At 38.8% G+C, this 26,846-nt stretch overlaps 1 protein-coding gene across 1 annotated transcript in view; it reads left to right on the forward strand.

Moving 5' to 3' along the window:
• VWF (von Willebrand factor) overlaps positions 1–26,846 on the forward strand; it is a 144,130-nt gene that overhangs the window by 109,781 nt on the left and 7,503 nt on the right. The window contains exons 40-50 of the mRNA XM_056341104.1: positions 2,076–2,178; positions 2,288–2,362; positions 2,882–2,986; positions 3,488–3,693; positions 5,057–5,206; positions 12,862–12,972; positions 14,903–15,086; positions 15,972–16,012; positions 20,917–21,033; positions 24,265–24,363; positions 25,743–25,871. Of these exons, the coding sequence (XP_056197079.1) occupies positions 2,076–2,178; positions 2,288–2,362; positions 2,882–2,986; positions 3,488–3,693; positions 5,057–5,206; positions 12,862–12,972; positions 14,903–15,086; positions 15,972–16,012; positions 20,917–21,033; positions 24,265–24,363; positions 25,743–25,871 (1,320 nt within the window). The remainder of the gene's footprint in view (positions 1–2,075; positions 2,179–2,287; positions 2,363–2,881; positions 2,987–3,487; positions 3,694–5,056; positions 5,207–12,861; positions 12,973–14,902; positions 15,087–15,971; positions 16,013–20,916; positions 21,034–24,264; positions 24,364–25,742; positions 25,872–26,846) is intronic.

Consider the following 26,846-nt stretch of genomic DNA (forward strand, 5'->3'; position numbering starts at 1 on the left):
AGTAATTTTTGTAATAAAGGGAATAAAAAAAAAAATCATTTCTTTTGAAAGAAAAAATATCTTGCAATGTATGTAATCGCTGCCCTAAACATAGTACAATTGTGCACAACTCTCAGTGACCCTGATAACTCTAGTTATTGTATTTTGATTCTATATGAAATAGTTGTTGCAAATGCAGATTAAAGTCATGGATCTGTGTGCCTTAAATCCTTGAATCCTTGGGCAATGCAGTGCATTTTCCATTTAAATAATTGTTCCAAGCCCTTGTGGATGGAGAAAAGCCTAGCGCATGTCTTGGGAATAATGTTTGCAGTGATATCTACTTGTTTCTGCTGAAGTTCTAAAATTCGTGAGTTGTTGCATGCCCCTTAATGGAGTTTTAACTGAAAACCTCTCGTCTGTACCCCAATGGCAGGGCTTAGATGCAGCTGCTGTGTGGATGGGGAGGTGGAGGGCCGGGGAGGATCGGCTCACACGGCCGGTTTGCGTCTCCACCATTGCAGGATTAGCTGTGTGAGCACTACAACAGGCAGTGCAACTGGTGGTGGGTTATGATTTCCTTAACCCCCTTCTTTCCCTCTGGTGTTCATTCCTCTGTTCCTTTCTACCCAAGATCATGTTTGGGCTTATGGGTTTCTCAGTACCAATGCCCATATAGAGCTCTATTAACACCTTGCTCTCTTGTCATTCCTTCTGGTATTAGAAAGAGACTTCTACTTATGCTGAAGAAAACCTGTGTGAAAATCAAGGCTGTTGAAAGTGTTGGAGTAAACGTTGTGATTCTCTTTCTCTGTGTCTTGAAATGTCCACGTGCTTTTCACATCATCACCTGCAAATGTAGGCATCCTCTGTCAGCTGCCTTCTCAGGACTTTTTAACCCCGAGGCCAGTGAATGCTCTGTCAGAGGGCTCAGAGTTGTTTTGCTAAGCCCTGAGTTAATGTCCTTAGCTTGCATCGATGTATTGCTAGTATTCTTTGACTAAAATAGATTTCCTATGGATTAACTGACCCTATGCGATTTGGTACCTAAGCTATGTTTGGCTGATTGGCTTGTTCGAGCATGGCTGGTGTCTTATCCTTGCCATGCTTTAACCTTTGAAAGTAAACTGTCTTTTCAGACTCCTGTGATGGCTTACAATACATAGATGTGTCTGGGTACGGGTGACAGTATGCTTAGATATTTTCTTTCTTTCTTCCTCTTATTAAAGGTCTCAGTAGACCATTTTTAAACTGTACTCCAGAGTTTTTTGGATGATGATTTTTCCCTTTGTAACTTCCTAACCTGCTCTACATGTTCTCACCCAGAACCTGGATCGATTGTGCAAATTGTTATTGTCTCATAGTGTATCTTTTCACTCTTACCGCCCTATTCACATGGCTGTTAAGCGTGGATAGCTTTTTATAGGTAAATACATCTTTAACATCAATGATTTTCCTCTCTCTCATGAGGAGGGGCAGTGGTTGAATAGTGATACACTTTACTGGCAGTTGCTGAACGCGCTTATTACCTCCAGGTAATCACCGCAGTGATGGTTTCAGATCTGGTGTTGTTATAGTGCTTTTCCAGTCCTCAGTCCGCTGGGAAGTCAAGGGATGACACCCTACATATTCTTATTAAAAAATACGCACTGTTTACTTCTCTGTGTTTAAATAGTACTAATCTGGGAAAGCAACCGCTTCTAGGTATTTCCTAAAATATTGTTGTTTCCCTTATTATCACTGAACATCCAATCATGGTATGTAGTTGCAGGAGTCCACTGTTACTCACAATAGCCTGCAATTGTGTTTATAGCATCCAGGCATTTTTCATGCTTAAAACAATAGTGATTCCTCATCCCATTCATGCCTTCTTTACATCTTTTGCTAAATTGGTACACTACAGTCATTTCAGAATTATGTATCTCCTTAGGTTCTTACTGTTAACAGAGCAACCAAACAATCCTGCATAGTATTCTGATTTTCCAAATTCATGTTACTCACCCTTACCCACTCCCATTGCTAACATACCAGTGACCAGAATATTTGATTTCTTTCTAACAATCTGTTGTTTGTTTTCTCGTTTGTTTTTCATACAGCACATGGAAACATGGATTCCTGCCAATGAGCCTTGCAAGATCTGCACGTGTCTTGATAACCAGAAAGTAAACTGCATGGTCCAACCTTGCCCTACTGCCAAACGTAAATTCATTTAGCTCTGAGTATGATTGGATGTGAATTGATGTTTTTGTTACCTAGTTTTCTAGTTCTTATCCAAACTTACTTTATGAATGTTCTCTTCTTACTCCAGCTGTTCTCTGTGGTCCCTGTGAAGTCCCTCGTCTGCGCAGGGACCCCAGCCAGTGCTGCCCTGAGTACGAGTGTGGTAGGTTCTCATAAACTGTTGGAATCTTCTTCGTCCCTGTTTTTACTAGATGCTTTAAAGGTATACAAGGCCTTTTTTGATTTAATGCAATACTCTATTTTTGAAACTACTGTACAATCATCTGTGTGGAAAAATAAACAACTCCTGGGAACGTGAATACCCATTCACTTCCAATTTGACTGTGTCCCTCTTTCTGTAAGAGATGAGGAAAGGAATGGAGCAATTTGTTTTTGTCTAAATGACATTAGGATGGTCTTTTTTCAAGTATCTATTTTTGCATAGCCTATATTTGCACATTAAATATAACATTAGAACAGTAATCCTCATAACCCAAGCTTGAACTGTCCCCTAAGTTATTTTGAAAACAAACTCTGACCTGCTGAACTCTTAACTTACTTCATATTTTAGGATAGCAATTGAGCATAAGGAAAAAAAGTTTAATGGGGATGTGCGTGTGTGTCCTTTCTTGAGAACTGACTAGTCAGGCGTGGTCTTAAACACTCTCTCAATTTCTCTTAGTCTGTGATCTGGTTTCCTGTGATTTGCCTCCTGCCCCTGTCTGTGAATTTGGCCTGCAGCTTGCTCTGACCAACCCTGGAGAATGCAGACCAAATTACACATGTGGTAAGATTTTATATTTTTTTTATGTATATATTTTTTTTAGCAGGGAGTGACCCTGGAACATTGCATTTGAGCAACACTCACAACAACTTCCTTTAGACATTTTTTCCCTCTGAAAGGTTTAATTTTGGAGCCAATGGACACATAAAGATTTCACAGACTTGGAAGAAGGGTATTGTTGACACTTTCTGAGTATACTTTTGAATTAAGGAAAAGAGAAGCACTTTACTCTTGGAAGTGTGTGCTCCGACCCTTATGCTTATTTTATAAATCTTTTTGATTGTATGTGAGACAAGGAAATTTTGGCAGGGTAGGAACTTCTCCTGAACCTGCAGCACAATCTTTGACCTTGGTCTTTTATATCTGCATTACTACTTAGTCTTTAAGTAGATTTATAACAGTTTGCGGTACTAATTAGTGCCTTGCTGCCAGAGAACTGTCTTGTTTGCTCGCAGCGCTCTGAAATGCTGTGTGCTTGATGTGGTACCTACCTTTTTCTGCCAGCGTGTAACAGAGAAGCATGCAGCTTAGTTCAAAGACCTTCCTGCCCACCATATCGAGAGCTGACTGTTAAGAAGACGGAGTGCTGTGATGAATACGAGTGTACCTGCAGCTGTACAAACTCCACAGTGAGCTGCCCTCTGGGATATCTCTCCAGATCTCTCACCAACGACTGCGGCTGTGTATCTACCACCTGTGTTCCCGGCAGGGTAAGGGGAATGAAGTGTCATTTCCACAGATGAGAGCATCTTTTATACATGGAGTAACACCACCAAAGTAAGCGGGTAGCTAGGTGTTAACAACCCCCAATGAGACCACCAGCTAATGATGCCAGGGTATTTTTAATTTACATGCGTCTGAGAGAAATATACTGTGGCATCACACTGTTGCTTGTGTTATTATAGTCATTTATGCTGACATAATCAACCCATTTTTTATGACTTCCGGAGAATCAGATTTTTTTATATTATATAAATATTGTTTATATGCCTGTATATATATATATACATACACACATGTATATACATATGTATATATATATACATACTAATCAAATTTAATATGTATATATACATACGCCCACCAAAAACATTTGAAACTTTAAGGTCATTCAAGCATTAGGAATTTCAGAGGTAATTTAAAAAAAAATAAATTTTTTCTAATAACAGAGGTACATGATTTTGGATCCGTGCAGTTACTATATATTCTTTCATTCCTATACTAGCTTTATTGAAATATTTGGGACACCTGTTACCTTATTTAACACTTTTTGGCAAATTAATACCTGAATCTGTTAAAGCTTCACCAGGATATATTTTTCTTTATTTTTCCAACCTTTTATTAAGTTCTTATGTTAACCTTTAAGATAAGGTTGCTTAAAGGTGAGGTTGCGGTGCAATGTAACCTTTTCATTGAAGCAGCCTTACCTAATAGCTTAACATAGGGTTACAGTGTCTTGCAGCTCAGGAGATCTAGCCTTTATTTTCTGTTGCTAAGTAGTTCATGACCTTGCATAAGTAATTTTATGTCTCTGTGACTTACTTGCTATATCTATAAAATTAAATGATGTTCATCTCTAATAACATGCTGTAAAATTTACTAATAGAAAGTGCAGTATAAGAGATGGCACTACTTTTGTGGTGGCTGTGATGGCCTAAGGGTAAAAGAGAATGAATGCTTGTAGTACAAAGTAGGATCTTTTCAGATCAGCTGATTTAGCTGGAAAAGATTTTACTTGCACAGCACCTTCTACAGGACCCACTGTTTCTTGTCTCTACATATTGGGTCACGTTATACTTCCAGGGAAACTGAGTCAGACCTTGGGCAATTCCACTGACTGCAGATAAAATTCTCCAATTTTTTCTTTATAAAACAACAGCTTTGGTTGCCCTTATTTTCCTTTCCTTAACAGAGTGGCCACAATTTTAAGACCTGTACTATTTCTACTGGGTTCAAAGTATTCCATAAAATTTATGGTAGGTTTCACATCTTAAAAAGCAGCTTTTTGGAGCCAGCAGTGTGCCCTTACAGCACCACTGTACTCTTTTATTTGTTAATTTTTGCATTCAATAGGTGTGTGTGCACAACAACATAGTCTACTCCATTGGGACAACCTGGGAAGATGGTTGCAGGGAATGCTCTTGCACTAGTATGAGGGATGATGTTACAGGACTTCAGATGATGGAGTGTCATGACAAAGCATGTAACTCGTTCTGCTCTCGGGTGAGTAACATTTAAACCAGTACCTTAGCCAGCAGAGCCCTGATGGGGATCTGAAATGATTAGTTTTAAACCTGTGTGTTTAGAGAAACCTGAGAAAAATAGAAAATAAGTGTTGTAGCAACGAATTATCTTGGGAACAGAGTCTAAGAGGGCCTGAGCATTACTGACTTTATATTAGGGTTATTGTTTTAGTATTATATATCCTGCTGCCAAGGAAATCAGTGACAAGTTTATTTTATATTTAAATAAAAGAACTGCATCCTGAAGTATCTATCATTTACACCACTTGCACAATAAATACTCATGGTGTCTGAAGTTCAATTTCAAATGACTCGTAGCTGAAGTTCGCTTTCTGAAGAGTTTCAGATTCATCTATTGCTCAGCACTGCCCATTACAGCAGTAATAACACCACATGCTGTGGCCTTTATTATGCTCAGACATCTGCTAGATGCTATAAAATTATGTGGTCTACTTTTGGAAGCCCACAAAGGAAGTATGAACTGCTTTATTATATTGACATAGCTGGTCCGGTAGGAGACGACAGATACTTGGTACTAAAAGTTGGTAGAAGAATTCTAAAAGGGTCAAAGGAATTTGGTTAAAAGTCAGCAGGACTTGCCATGTCATAGATTGGAAGACTTTGACAATAAAATGATTTGTGCAAAGAAAAGTTCAAAATGGTTTTTATACTTTAAACTACCCAATTTACATCCCTAACATTCCTCACCCTAGCATAATGTGGAGATCAAGGAAGTAAAAAATCACTGTAAAATTAAATGTGGTGCCCTAGAGCTGCGTTTTACTCTGGTATCTAGTACCTTGTACCCATAGTCCCTGAGCCTTCTCATGTCCTTGCTTTGTGAGGTTAACGTGGTTGGGTCAGTCAGTGAGGACAGTGGAAATACACAGCTTGGGTCTGCAGAAAAAGCAGGTGGCAGATGATGTTGCCCAGCCAAATGCTGACAACCCACACTCCTTGCCAACTGCCATGGCCGGAGAAGTTGTGTTGCAAATATCAAAAACATTTTGCCACTTTTTAAAGCTTTCAGTATATACATGGATTAACTGAGATAGTTCTTCATGGTATTAGCCAATTCCATTCAGGAAAAGACACATCTGACTTGAAGCATCTCCTCCTTATTCTGTGGTCTGGTATGTTCACGATCTGCAAGTTGAGTAAGCTGCACGGGACACAAGGTCCATGTCGAGCAACCAGATGTGGCTGTCTGGGACTCAGAATATTCTCTGCAGGCCTTTTGCTGACCCATGAATTTTCCCCATGGGTTTAATCTTCCCTGAACCATGAAGTGAAGCCCAGAATAAGCTAATTTGGTTTTTTGCCTCAGTGAAGAAGCAAAGATGAGCTAGTTAATGCTATTCAGATTTCCAAGTTGCTTTTTAAATGTTCATGTTGGGCTATATATTGCATTAGGCCACACAAAATTCAAACAGTTGGCTAAGCACCAAGCATTTCCAAATATGTCTTGTATTATCAGTGCTTTCAGTGGTCCTGTAGCTGATAAAAGTCTGCATGTTGGCCTGTGACTCAACAGACTGCCCTGGTGTCATTAGAGGTGACCAGCTGGAATTTGTCAGTGGGAAGTGCAAAGAAGGGCATACTACAGCAATAACTGCAAAACCTTTAACTATCTGAAGGGACAGGTGCTCCTTCTGTGTTTGATTCACTAGGCTGACTGGGATGCTGCTGTGATGTTCTGGGTTATCTAGTGCTGCATGTGAGACAAAATTCACTTGGTTTTCTTCTGCTTCGGGAGTAGGTTTTTTCCTTCTTGCTGGAAATACAGTGAATCTCCAAACAAATATGGCATACACATTTCCCTCCTCTGCCAAGTCTCCAAATCTTTGCAGCCCATTTCCCACTGTTATTCCCAAACCTTTTAACCAGTTTTAAGAAGTCTGCTTTTTTTTTTTTTTTTTTTTTTTTTTTTTTGTGAGTCCCTTTGGTGCAGTTGCATTCAGAACAGAGGCTAAGAAAAATCGACACAATATGTGTTCTTCATCCTTGCTTTTGTTCAGTTACATTTGGAAGAAAGCTCTTCATTAGCAAACCTTGTATATACAGCTATGAGAAGTTAGAGCTGTTCCTTTTGCTTTTGGAAAGACGTCATTAATAATGTGCCTGGGAGTCAAAGACTGACCATGGGCATAGAGCATATATGTGCCTTACCTCATGGCTGAATTAATGTTGCTGTAGGAACCCTACACTGCCTGACTTGTTTTAAATTCTTATTTGAATTTACACTAACATGTATTTTAAAACAGTAAATCATGCACTGAAATTTGACTATATTAACCAAAGCAAAACCCCCAATCCATTACAAAATTACAAAATCCAGCTAGTGCTCTTTCTGCAAAGTAAGGTTTGGTGAGAAAGCTTGAGGATGCTCAATGCAGTGAAAACCATGAGTGCAGATGTGAGAGCTTTCAGCTGTTGCAAGACAATTCCTTCAATTTCCGTTTATAGAAGGGACTTGTTTCTAGTATGGCAATTACTATGAAATTACTATGAATTACTATGAAATAAGAGATCTAAAGTATCTGGCTGTGTTTTGGTTGATAGCCATAGCTTCATCAATAATTTATTATTCTAATAAAGTATTATTAATGCTAAGCTGCAGTTTCTTGGCAAATCGGCTGTAACCATTGCAGTGTCAAAAACCTTTCTTTAAAACAAACAAAACAGCCTTGGTGGAAGCCATGCCAGTTCTTTTTGGGAATCTGCCATTTCTTCTGCTCATTTAATGGTTATCAGAGTTGTACAACCAAAACCATAGCTGTTGGAGAACCTGGAGAGCTCAATTTTTTTTTTTCCTCTGCTTATTCCTGATTCAGTGGATATACATATTAAGGACTAAAGAAGTTCTGTTATCCGGTTTGAATTGGCCTTAAAGCTTATTTTTCAGTTTAGATTGGATGTCATTGAAAGTCGTATTGACATTAAAGACATGCTTTAATCATCGATCATTACTAAGATGATGTCCAAACTCTCTGCTGCTCAGGGTTATTAATTCCATTGCCTGGTCCTAAAGTTGTGCAGTATCATTGTTGTCTATGTCAGCTGACTGCTGGGAAAACAGCTTACAGGTTTTTATCTAGCTACACAAAAAGAGAGAAAAAACCCCAAAGTAATGAATATACTAACTCCTTCACCCTGATGAATGAATGGTGCTACTGTTCTCCTGAGCATGATAAAATTAAACTCAAATTGTATCTGTAGTTTTAGCAAGAAACGATATGGAAAAAGAGTGGATGTTTCATTGAAATGAACCAATCCCACAGTTCTCTAAGGAGGTTATAACAGCAAACACAGACTTCTCACTAGCAAACCAGGTGTGGATTTGCTTCATTGTATGCCATAGTCCCCTCACTTTTTCTGTACTATCTTTCCCTTACCAAAGTTGTGAGAAAGCAAGCAGGTGATTGCTGCAGTTATTGCATGTGCCACAGGGAGGAGTGACGGCAGTGAAATTATTTCTCTGAGAGTGTATCAGACTACATCCCTTCAGAGAGTCATGGTGATAAACAGGGTAACAGCTTTTAAAGCACCTTAAGATCAGTAGTAGTGAAGGAAGCACTTGCTTTGCTTAATTTCTGTCAGTGTTCTTGGAGTTAGGCACTTTGTAAGTGCTATAAAGGAGTGTGATTTAAAGTACTGGATAATTTAAAGTATTAGATGATTATGAGAAGAACGAAGCATAATTTTCTGGCATAAGTGTTTAAGACAAAGCCATTTGGCTAAGTGTGTGTAAATTAGTTATGTTAGATTTTCAAACCTCTTGATTAATTAAATTAAAATAAAGAACATTTGTAGCCTATGTGCAAAGGCATAGTGAATTATGGTTGTAATAGATTCTGACTACAAAAGCTGTGGCTTTAATCTTCAATATTTCAAATGGATATTTTCCTTTGAAGTAGCATGTAATGCATGGTAGTAAGTGGCTTAATAATCTATATTAAGGGGGTCAAAGAAACTAAAGTAAAAGGAAGAATGTTGTTTGGATATTAAATGTTCAGGATCTCATTTAAAAACTGTGAAAGTCTTGTTGGGAGGTAATTTCAAACATAGTACTTGCACTTTAAGCATAATTTTTTATGGAAATTAGGAAATGATACTTTAATATTCTAGAGACTTGCAAACAGAGAATTCAGTCCTCTCCTGGGGTAAATGAATGCAGCTCCAGGGAAATCTCTAGAATTGTGCTGATTCTTCACCACTGAAGATTTTGCTTTCATCATTTCAAGTTGATTTATATCGTTCCTACTGGGTTTTCCTCAGTCTACTCTTGTAATTTTCATTCTCTTTGGTTCCTCCTACCCTCTCTAGGTACTGTCACCTCAATATGTATAAGGCAGATACTGAAGCCTTCTTAAGAATACTACATTGAGGAATGATTTCTGTCCTTTCTTGCTTGCTTTGTGGCCAAAAGGCAGCTGACAGAATTTTCTGGCCAAAACCTTAGCACCTGTGAAAAGATGAACTACGTATCCTGAGAAACCCTAAAACAAAAGAGGGAGTGCACAAATATGCCAAGCCATAGTCTGTGTGGATCCCTCTAGTAGCCTTGAGTAGGCAATGAAAAATGTGCATTCTCTGAATGCTACAGAATTAATCTGCATTCCTCTTTTGTTTGTCACAAGCTAAGCTCCAGTTCAAAAGCACACAAAATCCATCCCCCCGCAAAGGTCTTAATCCATATGCTTTCACCCTCTGCACGGGAGATGAGCTTTATCTCTGCATTTGTGTTTGATTAAACAGCCTGATCTGGCAGCATAACTGAGCACTTGTTAGGTTCTCTGTCACAGCTGCTGATTATCGCTCTCAAGTCACCCACATGCACCTGTTCAAATGCAAGGGCTGCCTTGTGTTGCCTTATCCCTTACCTCCCAGGGCATTTTTTTAGTCCTGAGGACAGCAATCTGCCTTTCAGTTTGATGGGCAGTCGTACACTTACTGAGGGCTTCTGAATTTTAATTCCCTGTTTGAAGTCTGTGTTTGGGGAAAAAAAAATAAATAAAAAAGTGATCACAACGTGGAGGAGAATAAAGCAGCGGGTCCAGTCCAATAAAAGTAGGGAACAACAGAATATTGACTGTAAGTGGATCCTTGAACAAACTATGGCAAACACTGGCATCTCTATATGCCAGAAAATGAAAAACAATGAAAGAAGAGATGGATACTGCTTACTCTGCCTAGTTCAGTCTAATGTTAACCTTCAACAGCACAGTATACGAGACTTGTCAGATGTTCATGTTCATAGATGGTACAGCTCAGGAATAATCCCGGTAACATATACTCTTTGTACATAAGTCATCTAACTGGGACACCCCCACCTCGTCAGCCTCAAAATGAACACTACATTATCCTTTTCTTAGATGCAACCTTAAAAATGACCACCTTTAGAATTAAACGTAAAGCTTTTTTTTTTTTTTTTTTCCTCTGGACCCAAATTTCCATGGTGTAAGGTAAAAAGAAGGTGCGTTTTCTGATGGTGAAATGTTTGCCGTGCTGTGAAGTGTCTGTGACAGCAGGCAATCACTGTTGGCCTTACTGCTCAAGTACAGATGGGTGGTCGGCTTTTTGAGGAGCTTGTAGACTACCGCAGTCTGCAGGTTTGTTTTCTGAGATGGGTTTGTAGTCTGTGGTGGTTCAGGGGTTGTGTTAGGAGAATCTCAGCAGGTGCTGAGGTCAGGAGCTGTGATCTCCAGTGTTTCTTCCCCTTAGGAGTCAGAGCCCCCATACTGTGAACGCACTAAGCACCAAACGGGCCACACAGGCAGGTTGAACTGTTCAAAACCAACATCTTTGTCAGTGCCTTAGGGGTGCAAATCACCCCTGGAGTCTGCCGCATAGCACCTTTTTGTTTGCACTTTAGCGGGCTGTGTTCAAACCAACTTAGTGAAATCTGAGTTCTGCAGCTGGATTTTGCTTTATTCTGGGCATAAAAACCTCATGGAGTTTTACTTCTCTGAGTTTGCCGCAGAAATAAGTTGTATCCCATATTTCAGATACTTCAGATATGTATTTAGCAGATAAAAGTCATATAAAATGAAATGCTCAATGGCACAACTTTTTCTGCAAAGCTAGGTCAAACTCTGGTATTACATTTTATGACATTATACAAAATGCACTTCCATATGAAAGTCTGCTGATTATCAAGGTTTGCTAATGTGCTTCATATTGCGAATCAAGGACAGTTCATGAAGGGGGAGGGAACATTTGGGAATACTTCAGCATTTCAGTTCAAAGGGGCTGACCAGAATAAAGTGATGCTTATTTTCATGGACATTTTTCACATGAACAATATTTTCTTTGACAGAACATCTTTCCTTCAACTCTGTATTGAAATCAGAGTTACATTTTTACATTTTGCCCCTTAGAGACTGCCTAGCTATTAAACGTGGAATATATTATTTCTAAATTTGATTACAGCTCCTTGCTTTCAGTTAGATATTCCAGTGGTTGAATATTTGGCTAGTTGCTTCAGGAGATGGAAAGATGAAATGTTCAGTCAAAACTGGTCCCTGGACTACTTGTCTGACCAGCCCTTCCCTCTGTTTCAGCACAGGGCAGTCAGGTGTCTGAATGTGCTCAGGCTGAATCCTCAGGGGTGGAAAGGGGACATGTTAGTGCTGATTAACATCCAAGATGCTCTTAGAATTTCTTTTTCTGCTGTAAAATAGTATTTTATATATCTCTCTCTTAATGATTTTTAAAATACCCAATAAAAGTTCTCATAATTATGTATGACTCATATATGAAAAGAGAGGCCATTTGAGGTACTGATTTTTTAAAAACTGTATTCTTAACATTCACATACAGTTTTCTCTCAAAATCTACCAAATAGCAGCAATTTTGATAATCACCCTTGGAAGTGGATGTACTTCTTCCTTTTGCACTCTGTAGGGCCATATTATTGGAAAGACTTGGTCTTTACAACGTGCTAATGCATGAAAGAAAATGCTGGCATACAATAAACTGACATTTGGAAATGACTGCTGCTAAATGCTGTTGACATAGCTCAGGGTCGTCTGAAAGCATTTCTCTTTTACCTCTTCCCTTTCCATTTCTGCCTGTTTATGTCATTGGTTTTTTCTGTCTTGTGGCATATCTCTGTGCTCTTACGTATTTGAGCAGATCCTAGCAAAAGGAATATCTTTCAGGGTGATTTTTTTTTTATTATTATTATTAGGCACCTTCAGCCTTTTCTGTGCTCAAGAAGTGGTGCTCCATACCGTGCTAGAGAAGCTGATACCCTCAAAAGGCCCATTAGTTGATTGGCATGACCTGAGCAAGGATATTACCTAGTTAGTCCATGTAGCTGAAGTGAATATGTCTTCAAAATATATATTAAGCAGTAACTAATGAGATAAGAATTTCTGCTCCTAATGTTGCATGCATTTTAATTTATTTTTTCTGACAGGTGATGTTAACCATTTAACAGGATGCTGAGCTGGGTGGACCACTTGTTTGTTCTGTAATAGCAGCACATGGCCTTAAAATTCTGTTTTCAAACTCCCCTTTATGTAAATAGTTGCTAATATTAAACATTTATCCCGGTGCTTTCTTTGAGGATTAATCTCCTCATTTGTATCATATTCCTGGATCAGTCAGTCCTTTTCTTTTCTTCTACAGGGTTACAAGTATATTGTCCAAGAAGGGGAGTGTTGTGGGAAATGCCAGAAGACTGCCTGTGAAGAGCAACTGTTCTGGTCTCGGGGTGATGCAGACTCTCGTTTGCATGAGGTGAGGTGGTGGTAGCGTGGACCCTTCCTCTTCTAGCAGAAGTTCCCTGAAATTATTTTGTTCTCCGTGGAAGGAGGTGAAGAAAATGTGAGCTGTTTCTTCTGTACATCAAACAGTGCTGAAAAACAATGTTTTCTGGGGCATGTGACTTACTTGGTCCTAACAAGAAAATCCTCCACACTGTTTTTGGGCTCTAAGGAAGCAATATTTTTGTGTAAAATTATTAATTTCACAAATGGTAGCTCAAAAGAATGTCGATAGGGCAAGATGCTTCTCTGGCAGTAGGCTATTTGTTTAAATTATCCCAATTAATTTGTATTATTGTATGAGGAGCAGGTAGACAGGGTAGTGGATTACTTGAATTTCATAGTTCTATTCAGATAGGATATCCTATTTGGTATACACTGACATATTAGGAAGTAAAGAGGATAATAATATTAATTATTCTGTGACTGCAAGATTGCTGCATGTCAGATCAGACCACCATGGTCCAGGCCACATTTGTTTTCTGTTCAAAATATCAATTTATTTTCAGCAGTGTGCCTCTTCCCTTAGGATTCAAAGACCCAATGGGAAATGAGTGCATGCAATAACCATTTAAAATGCACTGCAGATACCTTACCGTTTGGGAAAGCTATATGAATATTTGTTTCTTTTCTTGCCTATGTTTTTAATTCCTTCAGGCTGCTTGCTTTGTTCTTTCCCTAACCCAACCACCCCTGGCAAGTCTTTGCATGCACTAGTAGCATTAAATTGCTTAATCCTATGCAGAGCTTTGGATTCAACAAAGGCAGGAAAAGTAAGTTAAATATGTTTAAAATAATACACCTTTTCCCCATCTTTTCTTCTCTAAGTGTTGTGCTTTATGATGTGTCTGCATTTTCATATTTTGTTCACATATTTAATATTTTTAATTGCTTCTTTTACAAAAGCAGTCTGCTTTTTTTTTTTTAAAAAAAATCTTAATGTATCATTTTGCAGCTTTGCCCCTTCCCTGATTTTACCAAGAGCATGTCTTAATGTGGATCAATATTCTTCTCTGCTTCATAAAACAAGCCTGCAGAAGGCCTATTTTAATGTCGCACTGTATCTTACTGGTTTCTGTTGTCCTAATGGAGTAATAGATCCTTGTACTCTGGGGTCTTTTTCTTGCTATGTCGTTTTTCAACTCTCCTGTCAGTAACAAAGAAGTAAATATGTAACACGTGAGAGAAAAGTATTCCCTAATTTTCTGAGCAAAGATGTTTGAATTTACTGGAGCTGGGGATCTGATTTTCACTTTCACTGTTCTTGAAGTGCATTCGAAGAGTGTTCACAGTGGAAGAAGCATACAGCTTCAAAGCAGTGATCAGCTCCTCCCAGTGCTGAACTGTGACAGCATCTTCTTTCTGGCCTGTGGTGATACTTCCCATAATAGCTCCTGAAGTTCCTGCCTTGTCTGCCCCACGGGTGATTGTAATCAGTAAGGCTGTCAACAGAATCTGGTCACTTCTACATTTGCAAGTATTTCCAGGTCTGGAGCCTATTGCCAAAGCCTCCTTTGGGCTTAGCAGAGCTGGTGTGCAGCAGGTTCCTGCAGAAAGAGGGCCAGCTTGGCTACAGTGCAATGCAGTGCAGCCAGCGGCTGGGTAACAAACGTAGATTTAAATCCACTTAAGAGTGCTTTTTCTTTTTCACATGCTATTTCATCTGCCCCTTTATTTTTCACTTAAGGAAACTTCTGTAACTCCTACACTTCACAAACCAAGCAGCAGACTGTTCTATAAACTGATTGTAGCTGTCAGGATTTTAGGAGAATTGGGTGACAGACTGTTCCTCATGCAGTAAATGTGCTCTTTGCAAACCAGCATGTTGACTGTGATGGTCTTCCATCTATCCAGTGGCACAAATACAGCTGCCTATATTTAATCCTTTTACAATTTCCCATCAGGTTGGCACAGAGTGGCGATCCCCCTTCAACCGTTGTGTTATCAATGAGTGTGTCCGGGTGAACAATGAGGTTTTTGTACAGCAAAAGAATGTTTCTTGCTCTCAAATGGATGTGCCTGACTGTCCAGAGGGTACTGAACTACGTTGTGACCAAATAATAGACTGCTGTCCTTCCTGCAGATGTGGTAAGCTTTGGTGTATGACAAATGGAATCACTAGAGAATGAATCATCTCATGTGTTGATCTCCTGCCTCTTAACAGCAATTTCAAAAGTGTATGTTATGCAAGCATAGTACTTCTTTAAGCTCTCCTTATAATTTAGACATTTAGTACAATAGATCCTGCTGCTATTACTTTCTCTTTCCAACTGATGTTCACTGTCTCCTCTTGAACTACTTACTGTTGAAGGTATTTTGCATTGCTTCAAAGAGGCATACCAGGCTATGTTTCTACAGCTCTAGCCTGCATTGTTAAACATTTACAAGGGGTCTTGATATGTTTCTGGCCTAGGAAGATTCAGCGCTCTCCTCAGTGCCTGCTATGAACTTGGAGTTTGCATGCAGCCTTGATGTCTTCTGAATGTCTCTAAGCATTGTGGCTGTGGCCATTTCCTAGCATAGGCCTGGGGCAAAAGTCCAGATCAGGAGATTTGGCTAATTGGCCTCAGTCTGGGAAGACTCCGAGTCATGTTTAATTGACAAGTATATATGCAACAACAGGGTGAGGAGCTAGCAGTGGGAGAGAAGGGGAAATACACGCTGTAAGTTGCAGAAAAACTGAATGCATCTTCTGAGAGTGTGAGGCTTGGAGGGGAAGATTTCTGTTGTGCTATGTACTTGTTAAAAAACAGCTCAGCAAGAAATATTTGGAGGTGGAATTCAGGATAACTGAGAAATTGCTGCCTTTCAAGGTATAATGTAAGACGGCTCAATTATGCCTCTTTACAGTGAACTAGGTCTAAATGTCCTCAGTTGGGACTCTAATAAGTCAAAAAGCATACCTGTGGTTTATTATCTCTTGGTAATGTCATGATAATGATAATGCTAAAAGGAATATTATTTTTTTTTCAGTACCCCTGGATGGTTGTCCTTTGAATGGTACTGTTATTGGGGTAAGACACACTTCCTTTTATTTGCTGTGATGGCAAGACATTTAAATATATGAATGAGCTTTTGAAGGACACAAACTTGCCAGAATACACATAAGCATATAGGGCAGCTTTGTTCAGATAGAATCTCTGCAAGTGAGACCTTAGGGTAAAGGCAATGACAAAGGGGACAGCGTGTGTATGTCCAATTCATGACCCTGACACTTTCTATATGACAATGAATATCTTTGCAAAATGGGGACCGTAATGTTTCCTTATCTTGAAAGGATGCTTGAGAAAAGTGCTTAGAAACTGTAGTAACCTGTGTTGTGTAATGACTTGCAGGCTACCAAACACACAGGAAACTATCTGCAAGGGATAATCTCAAAAATGATCCTTGCCCACTTTGGGGAAGCAAAAACTTCCCGTATTCTACCTAGAGGATAAGGCAGATTAAAAAAGGATGGAGACTCTTGCTCCACCTGTGTGGAAGGAGCGGTATCCCTCCTTGGCTATTAGCAGGAACAGGAAAGCTGAGCTTCCTCACTGTTTGACCTCTTTTCCCTTTCAAGATCCCTGCTGATATGCCCTCAGAGGAAATTTTTTCTCAACTGCATATTTAATGGATAGATTAAGATATGTTTAACCCAGCCCATGACAGTGGGAATGATGGGAGTTAAGCATCTGATCTCATTTATGCCGAATTTATCTTTGGAGAGCTCTGTCAATTGTCCATTGTTTCCCTAAATCCATATTCTGGCAGCACCTCTGGTGTCAAAGAGCTCTGAATATTCTCATCATCCCCCAGGGAAACAGGTCCTCTTTAGTCATTTAACCTAACTTTTAACCTATGTATTCCTGCACTGTCAATGTATGCCTGTCTTTTTCCTTTATTTGAAAGGTATATTTACCCAAATCTATTTAGATTTTTGAGGTATGGCAGAAAGAACCTTTCTCCATCTATTTCTTCTGGTTTGATGGGGTTTTGATAGGCAATAGACATAAGTTTATCCGTTTGTTAGAGCTAAAGCCCTGTCATCAAGCATCCATCATTCTGTGTGGGGATTACTTCCCTGTAGAATTAAATCCAAGGAATAACTTTGCCTTTCTTGTCAGAACACTGGGAGAAGGGTTTTAAAGTGGTAAAATCTGAAATAATCTGCTTTCTCTTTGATTCGTCTGTTTGTCTCCTCTAGGGTATATTGTCAAAACTAGTTGTGGCATTTTCTAAAGCCCATACTTGTAGGAAATGTCATGCAGTATAGCAACTGCTAGCTCCTGCCACCTTCTGTTATATAGGATCTGCATGTGTGTATATATACATATTCTGTTAAAAAAGAAGTTGCATGCTGTTCTTTCATGAACAACTAATTTTTTTCTCTTCCAACAAAATGTTTACCTGATCTGTAAAGTCAAGTCTTTCTTCTGCTTTCAAGCGTTTTAAAATACTTCAGAACACTTTGAAAAATTAAGCATCAGAAAATTCTGAAACAAAATGTCATGTTGAGAGCAAAATGAGAAGTATCGGTTTTTTGAAGACTTAAAATATTTCAGCTTTTACAAAAGTGAAAAAAAAATCTGATCTTAACAAAATTTTCCAAAATTGGTATAATTCATGAAGTGTTTCAGCTGACATTTTGAAACTACATTTTTGACTCATTCTTATTTGCTATTTGGCTATCCATAAAAGCTGTCTCCTCAACTGCTTTTCTTTTCTTCTCTTTTAGCACAGCTTTTAAAATGTATTATTGTTCTTCCTGACAATTGGCTGCCTTATCAAACGCTGCCTGTGCAAGATTTTGGGGTGTAGGTAGGCCCCAGCTGTTACATTACTTCTGTGCTCTTGCTGGCGCAAATTTCAAGCGTTACTGAAGTTTGCATTCAACAACGCAGTTAGCAAAATACTTTCTCAGGATGGAGAGTGTGAAATTCGAGTTGAGATATAATCTTGGAAGATTTCTAAATGAAGTGGCCGTTTTAAGTAAAATAATAAAATAAAATTAGAGCTTATATTAAAATGTTTTAAATTAAACTAGCTTCATTTAATGACATTGTAAGCTAATTAACTATATGTCTGAAGGCTTTTGAGCAGCTGGCATTACTACAGCTTTGTCTTACACTATTCTCTGCTTCAATGACTGTTCCAGAGTTCTGGTCAGGAAGGAAGATGTGATGTCCACAGAAGTTTATACTTCCTGGATTTCAAAACCTTTATTCTGGGTCTTTTAAGAATAGGTTTCAAGTTTCATTTTATATCAAGGGAAAACTTTGCTCCATTAACTCATTCACTGAATAGTTCCAAGTTTTGAGTCTTTTACTGCAGTTCTGTTAACTGACTGTGTCCTTAATCCCTTTACATTTTTGCCTTGTATCTGGTTACCAATATTATATTCCAGTAATTTGGTGTATTGCATTCATTCTGCTGTTCTTAACAATGCTGTGGGCTTTAACTGCAGACTTCCAAGCAGGTGGCTGTATTTACCAAAAGGATTATCTATATCACTCATCTGTTTTCCCAGGCTTTTACTGAGTGGCATTTTTGAAGGAGATCTGAGTAGATTTGGGCTTTATGCAGGTTATTTTGGTTGCACGGACTAACACTGGGTTAGCAGATGTTGACATTTCAGTCTTAAGTGAGCCAAGAAAACATGTGATATGTGTATTATATAAAGTGAAAAAGATGTATCAATCCATTATTTCATTCAGATCTGTCATGCCAAGCTGTGCTTATTCACAGAAAGCCATTGTTAAAGCCATTTGCATGCTGATCCCTTTAAATACATTAAATAAATATCATAGAACTAAGCTGTGATGCAAACTTCGGATCAAGGTAAAACCTTCTCCCAGAACTTCAAGGCACTTGTGTGTGAAGATTTTGTTTCAACATGTCTCTAGTAAGCCCTATGTTCCTGCCCATAACAGTGATTTTAATATAAACTCAACTTTATCTATCTTTTTTTTTTTTTTTTTGTATTCAATTGGAATGTTAGAACTATTAAAAGATCCACTGAGGATATCAATCGTAATATCAGTTGTGGCTTTATAGACCCCTTCTTCATGATGCGAAAGCCTAGAGCTACTGAGGCATTCTGTGATAAGGATTTACTTCTAGAGGGCCTGAATTAAGTATAATTGTGAGAGTAAAGAGAACAAATCCAAATATATTTTGAAACAGGTCAACATGACGAGGACATCTTGCAGATTTGCAAGGCTTTTGTGTGTATTTGCACATATGTATGTGGAGCTACTAACCAGTAGAGCAATACCAGTGTCAGTGGGTCCAATGCCCTTGTGAGGCCATGTAGTCTGTACTAGAACTGTCACTGTGGTGTCTGAATGCTTTCCAATGTTGACAGTAAACAAGAACTACGGAGTTTCATATGACATTTGCTATCTGTCCCTCTCCCATAAGAAGATGTTATGAGTGTGCCCTTATGCCTGCATCCATTAAAGTCTTTGAACCCTCCAGATTAATGACCTGATACTCACTATAAAAGTTTAAACCAAGAAAGCTGGAGTCCCATGTCAAGGTCTCAAGCTAAGGTGTCAAAAGGCAGGGATCTCCCTAATTGGTATTACCATCTCCATCATGTTGTAGGTGGAGGATCTTTTTTCTAGATCACAAAACAAAAAGAAGTAATAGCTATTGCTGGTGCGTTATAGAAAACCACTGACACCTGAGGACCTCTGTTGTGCTGGGGTGCAGATTAAAAATGTAATCTAAATTCTTTAATCAGAACATTTGTCCTCCAGTGTATATGCCAGTGTATTGGCCCTGTACTACCCATAAACACAGTACCTTTACACTGTTACTCTGGCCAGCTTCTTGGTTTTGCTCCATTTGTTCCCTGAGTGTTTACTAGTATGGAACAAGAAAAAAAGGATTTGAGGATATGCATAATATGTAGCATGGGAAATTCCTTTTCCAAATTAAGTCAACAATGACATTCCATTGACTTTCAAAGCACAACTCAAAGTTTTTATAATTTAGCAATATTTAGTGTCTGTTTATTTATTACTTATTTATTAGGTTATAGAAGTTCTTTGTGAAAATCTTGAATAGACCTCTCCCATTTTGTCCCTTCAACCATAGGGATTTGTTATTTTGGTGTTGAAATGAAAGGCTGTGTACTTAGGAGGCACAAAGACTTTGTATTTAGAATTCCTTTCAGTACTAGCAATCCAGTTAGTAACTTCACATCCTTTTGTTTCCCTTTTAATAGTTCGGCATTTTTGCTCTACATTTTAAGTGCTGTGTTTACTTGCTTTGAAAAGGTGATGAGATCGAGCAAACAAGGTTCTGGGCAAGTGCTCAGGGAATTTGAATTGTGTGCCAGCTCAGCCACTGATGTGCTTGTAACTATGGTCAAGTCCAGTTCTTCACTCAGTAATTCTGTTTTTGTTTTTCTTTCTCCTTTCTCAATTTTGAGCTTTTATAACTCTAGAGATTCTAGGTGGTATTACAAGAACAATAACAAATACCCATGATCTGCGGGCTGCAATGGATCAAGAATAAAAACTTATTGGCAAACTAATTCACTACACTTGGGAAAAATGAAGTGGTGGCAACTACGTAATAGATAGTTAGGATAGCTCATGACAAAATCTTCCTCATCACTTTCAAGGATTGCTTTCTTGCTTGCTAGCTTTGTAAGCAACCGAGAAAGAAATGTCAATGCCACTTTACAGATTAAGGAATTATAAAGGGCTTACTTGAAAAATAGCCTCATGCTATGCTGCTTGTTGTAGAATTACAGATGCAAAAATTTGGGTTTCTGGAAAGTGGGGGCTTTGGTTTTCTGTTTTCTCTTGCAAAGTATCGCAATGCAAGATTTAATGAAAGAGATTTAACCTCAATAAAATTGCTTGTTTATTTGACTTTTGCTGAGGAGACACTGCTGACTTACAAACTGGTTCTAATGTTTCAGCCATGGAGAAGCCTGATGGTGGATCGATGCACGACATGTCGTTGCTCCCTCCAGTCAATATCTTCTCAGAGATATACTCTGACATGTACAAAAATAAGCTGTGAACCATGTCCAATAGTAAGTGCAAGTGGTCTGGATGTTCTGGTTAAGAATGTGTCTGATGAAAACATCTTGTTCTTCATTGTATACAGCAGTTTGTTTTGTACATCTCGGGGACCTGTTGCCTCTCTTTTAAGTTTTTCTGAGAAGTCATGGTCCCATGTTTTTCTTTCTCTGAATTAGATGAAATATAGCAAATTTGATCTAAACCCAGAGTGTAAGAAAGGTAACTTTTTGGAGTACTCAGGTCCACAGGCACATTTTATTGTGTATTTTAGACTACTTACCTTTAGGGCAAAATAAGGTTTGGCAAATCATTTGCAACAGAAACTGCTGTGTCTCCTTTCCTACAGTATTATCTGTCCCTCCAGGGACCAGCAGCTCAGTCAGGTCTCCATCCTTAGGGGTTTTTCTATGACTATTTCAAACTGTCTAATAGCTGGGCTCAATAATTGTCTGGTTCCCAGCCATGCCTTAGGTGATTTGAGGTGATTGTCCCCGTAAGTTCCACTGGTCTTTTTGAAGTCTTTGCTGCCGTCATCTGCAAGGAATGAGCTTGGCTGGGAAAGCCAGAGGCACATAGCTCCTGTTTTTGCTCCACTGACCAACAGTGTGACCAGAGTGCCTGACTAGTCCTGCTCAGTCATGCAATTTTCTCTCTTAGCGCCAATACCTCAAGTAGAAGGAGACCTAAGCAAGTTGCAGAGGCTGGCTTAGGTCTTCCCTTGTCTGAACAGCACAAAGCAGCAGCTAAGTTTCGTAGGAAAAGGCTTAAATGCCCCTTCTTCTGCCTTTCTCTGGATAAGAGATGGAGCCCAACAGGCCCAAACAGACCTAGGGCCTGCACAAGCACTGGCTGTTGCACCAAAAAGCCATATCTCCAATGTGATCATATGGGATTCCAGGCTGTTATCTAGGAGGGGCATACATTGACAGAGTCCCTGCAAAAAAGAGGGGCAGAGTTCTGGATGAGTCCACTTTTCAGTCCTGAAGTAGAACTAGAAAGGACAGTGTAGTAAGTCAAGTTTCTGGGGTTTCATCTGTACTAATAAACTAAACAGAGCAAGACTGCAGAGACTGCAGGCTCCAATTATGTCCTGCAACATCCTGAAGAATTGTCAGCAGTGTCCAAACTGGCCTTTTCTAACTAGAAAACTTCCAAATAATGTCTGGGCACAGGTCAGTAGTTAGGACAACCCAAGGCCAGCCTGTTTTGTGGGGAGAATACAGTTTAGACATACATGTTCCCCTTGTCTGCAGGGCCAGAAAACTGGCCTTGACCCTCTTTATCTGCTGATGTGAGTGTAGCCTGTGACAAAAAGGAGAATCTGGAATACTTTGTGTGGTTCTAGACCCTAATATCACCCCTCCTGTGAGGTATGATTATAGACATAAGCCTCTGAAAGGAAAATAAATGACCAAGCTCAGTGCTGAGCATCTTCCTCACCTCCACAGAAATAACCTGGCAGATCAATGAAAAAAACCCAGACACGCTAGAATGAATCTGTGGCCAGAAACATATGTGCGTATGTATGTTCCCACACAAAAATACACAAACATCAAATCTTGTTTTCAATGCAAGAAGCCAGCTGTAGAATTTAAAGGTAGAGGAATCAATAAAATACATGGTAAAAAAATGGGGAAACATTCCTCTCCTGCTTCTTTCGCCACCCACACAATTCCCAAACAGCTTTTTTCCCCTACCTGACCCAAAAGTACAGACTAAACAAAATACTCTGAAGAAAGGGTAATTTCCAGTTGGGCTTATTAAGCACTGTGAACAACTTGTGTTTAGGAGATGTGCAGCTACCCAAGGGAGGTTGCAGGTCTAGGTGTACATATCCCTTTGTAGCCATTGTAATGAATCTGTGGAGCTGGAGGGGAAAAACTATCAAATAAGATACAGAATGTCTTCATTCCCCTAAGGCCAGTGAGATTCACATACATACTTGGGATCTTTCCTGTCCCAGAGTCATTGATTTCGTGGTATACCCAGATTAAACACAATTCCTTCATAATGGATAAAATCATGGGTTAAGAGTATATGCTGTCTCAGGAGCACCTGCTTTCTACTGGATGCTGAAGCTGTGAAAGTAAATGCTCTGGTAATTGAAGTGCAGCCAAGTGCAGATTATTCTGCTCATCAGGGTCATCTTTTTTTTATTTGTCATTTTATGACCTACTTTAGGTGCTTAAATTTTTGCTAGTAGAGCAAATCCACCTAACTAACAATGAACTACGTTTTCTTCCAATGATTTAATAGCAAACCCCCACCCTCCCCAAATTCTTTTTCTATAAAAAACATATGGATAATATGCATGCCTTCACTCAACCAGAAAGTGTTTGTTGTCTAAAAAATGTTCAGCTCATCACAAGCAGCTGTTGGTTATGTGTAGCAGCTGGAGACATTACTGTGGGACACTTCATGTGTTAACTCAGTTCCTTTCTGGTTGCTCCCCCCCCTCCTTATCCACTGTATACCTTTCTTCCTCTCCATCTAGTGCTGCTCATTCTCCCATGCTCCTTTCCCTGCCACTGTTTTTTCCTTTCTGTGCCATTTATGGGGCTCCATTTTTCCTCTTTCCCTTTCTTCCTTTCCCCCTCTCTCTTTTTCTTTTTGCCTTTTCTATCTTTCTCTCTTTCCTTCCTTTTTAGTTTTATTACAACATATCCTCTCTGATGCTTTTTTTACCTTCTTGTTTTATCAGATCATTTTCTTTTTCTTTCCATAGTCCACATTTCCCGCCTTAGCCTTATTCTTCCCTTTCCCTGCCCACTGTTTAAACACTTTACTTTTTGAGGTTGCAATGGGTCGTATTTATTTGCTTTACAGAGAAGCTCCTGCACAGCACAAATTCAAACTGTGTGTCACTCAAAACATTTCTTACCCTCTCTTACTGTCATGTGTTTTTTAGTGGACCTGGTCTTGCAACTGTTACAGTCAAATAATAGTGGTCACAGGAGGCTTTGTACTTGTAAATAAACTTCTCTCCCTATTGTATGATAAATCAATACAAGGATTAATGATAGCTTTTTAAAAAAAAAAAAAAAAGGCAAAAAAACCCAACAGAAAACCCAAAGTGTGCAACTAATTAGATTAAACTAGTTTAGTTCTGCTGTTTATAAAAGCATTTTGCTAGCTATCACTTTGTCCAGTTAATTTAAAAAAAAGCTCAACAACAACCCTCTACGTATAACTGTAGGAAGCATACTTAAAATAAACCCAGAAAAATGTCCTTTACCTTCTAGAATTACAGAAAGGAGGAAATCCCTGGGTCTTGCTGTGGAAAATGTGTGCCAACTTCATGTAGCATCAGGCTGAGAGATGGAAGGCTTAAATACCTTCAGGTGAGTTTTAAGTGCTCTTTTCTTTTGTATATGGGTAAATGTAAATGTAGCACAGACTTCTGGTGAACCCAAGGAAAATGCATTTCTTTTCCTCCTTTTTGGTTAAGGAATGTGGCGTTACTGGTGCCTTTTATATTTCAGAATGGTTTTTCAAGAAAGTGTTTTGGGTTTTTTTTTGTTTTTGTTTTTTTTTTTTTTTTTCTTGTTTATAAGTGCAAAAAAAGGACACCTCAAACCACAGTGCAAAATTCTAGAGGAACATTATAGCAAGCATGAATATTATAAATATGAGATCAAATATGAGTATGAGCTCAGACTTCTACTTAGAGGAAATTTAAAATCGAATGTTAAATGAGAAATGGATAATTTAAGTTGGAAATTGTGAATTTTGAAAAATATCTCCAGCATGATAGGTTCTTAAACAGGAGTGGATGTTTTTTCTGGTTAAAACCTATCAGGTTATCACAAGAAGAAGCATGTAATATTTTATTTTATTCTATTGCTGAGCTGTCTTAGATGGGGAGAGTATGGGAAGAGCAACAAAGCTGGTGAGGGGTCTAGAGAAGAAGACTTTTGAGAAGTGGCTGAGGGAACTGGGGTTTAGTTTGGAGAAAAAGAAGCTTAGGGAAGAACCTTGTCACTCTCTACAACACCTGAAAGGAGGTTGTAGCAAGGTGGGTATCAGCCTCTTTTCCCAAGTAACAAGTGATAAGATGAGAAGGAACTGACTCAAGTTGCACTAGGGGAGGTTTAGATTGGATATTAGGAAAAATTTCTTCACCAAGAGTTGTCAAGTACTGGAACAGGTTGCCCAGGGAAGTGGTTGAGTGTCAATCCCTGCAGGTATTTAAAAGTTGTGTAGATGTGGAGCTTAGGGACATAGTTTAGTGGTACATTTGGCAGTGTTAGGTTTACAGTTGAACTCAATGATCTTAACGGTCTTTTCCAACCAAAATGGTTCTATGACACTGTGTGGGTGCGTGGTTTTATGTATTTTTTTAAAGAAGCTCCCAACTCAGCAACAAGTCGGATGTTCACATGTCTCTTTAAAAGACAATGCATAGGCCAAACTCCCAAGTTTCTCACTTAGACAATTCTTAAGTTAATGAAAATTTCTTCCCTGTTTAGAGCTGAAAAATGTGAGGTTTTGGCAGTCTTGACTGACCTGTAATCAATATCGCTATGGAAGTAAGCAGAAGATAATGACTTGTTGATAAACAATTTGGTTTACTAATGATGTCCATGTTTTATAAACTTCACCACCATGGTACATTAATTGAAATATCAGTAAAGGAATAGTCAGGTTGTATCCTCAAAGCTTACCGTCTTGTGTTGTTTCTGTGTTCTGTGTAGAGCTAACAGCCCTTAAATCTTTACAGCCAAATGAAACACTCCAGGATGGCTGTGATAGTCACTCCTGTAAAGTAAGTGAGAAAGGGGAATTTGTCTGGGAAAGGAGAATCACTGGCTGTCCTCCATTTGATTCCAGAAGATGTTTGGCTGAAGGAGTAAGTAGTGAAATGGGTCCTGTTTCCAGGGTCCTAATAGACTGTCCTGTTTATGGATCTGTATATAGGTATCTTATTTGTATTAGGCCTCTCCCAGCACCTCATTTGTCAACCTCAATTTGAACTTTCTTTCAAATTCTGAAAAATATAAGTTTTCTTTATTTAAATTATACACTGGTTTTATGCAGGACTATATTGCAGGGGAGATGCTGAGCTTGTGATAATTCTGTTCTCTGTGAAGCAGCAAAAAATAGAAAACAATTGTTCTACCAATGTTTTCAGTTGGGTATCCAGAGCACAACTACATGGCTAATTATGCAAGCTGAGAGATCATCCCCTTTTTTCCTATGAATATGCATATGAAATGCTAAAACATTTTTATTTCACCCTAGTATGAAGTTAAGGAAGGAATCTTCACAATAGGAAGAGCTCAAACTTCCACATTTGCAGTTGTTTGGTATAACGGTATAATAAAACCCCTGCTCAACATGTCCATCCATCTTTCCTGAGGCTTGAGGTTAGCCATCCACTGAGGAACAGAGTGCAGGTTGGGGTGTAGCACATGGGGTCCTGCTTTTGCTCATCTAGCATCACACAGGTGTTTATGTCACCTGTCCCCATTTTCTTGGGCACAGAAGGAAGCAGGAAATATTTGCCAAAGCTTGTGCCCAAACCACTTTCTACATTCACATCAAACTAATGAAGGATTTGATATGTATAATGCAGGAAGAATGAGGCTTCTATAGTGCATTTCTCACTTTGTGAAATCACTATACTACTCAGTTCTGTTATACCAACAAAGATTTAGAAAAACACCGGCTTATGTTACAGGCTTGGGGTTATTATTGTATTCTAAAAATCTTCATTGAAAATCAATGAAGAATAGTTTATTTTTTAATCAGAACTTCCCAAACTGCGTGTATTCTCCTCCCATCCAAAAAATATGAACTAGTTAAGCTATAAAATTAGTGTATT

The sequence above is a fragment of the Falco biarmicus genome, chromosome 5, assembly GCF_023638135.1.
Source record: "Falco biarmicus isolate bFalBia1 chromosome 5, bFalBia1.pri, whole genome shotgun sequence".
Classification (NCBI taxonomy): Eukaryota; Metazoa; Chordata; class Aves; order Falconiformes; family Falconidae; genus Falco; species Falco biarmicus.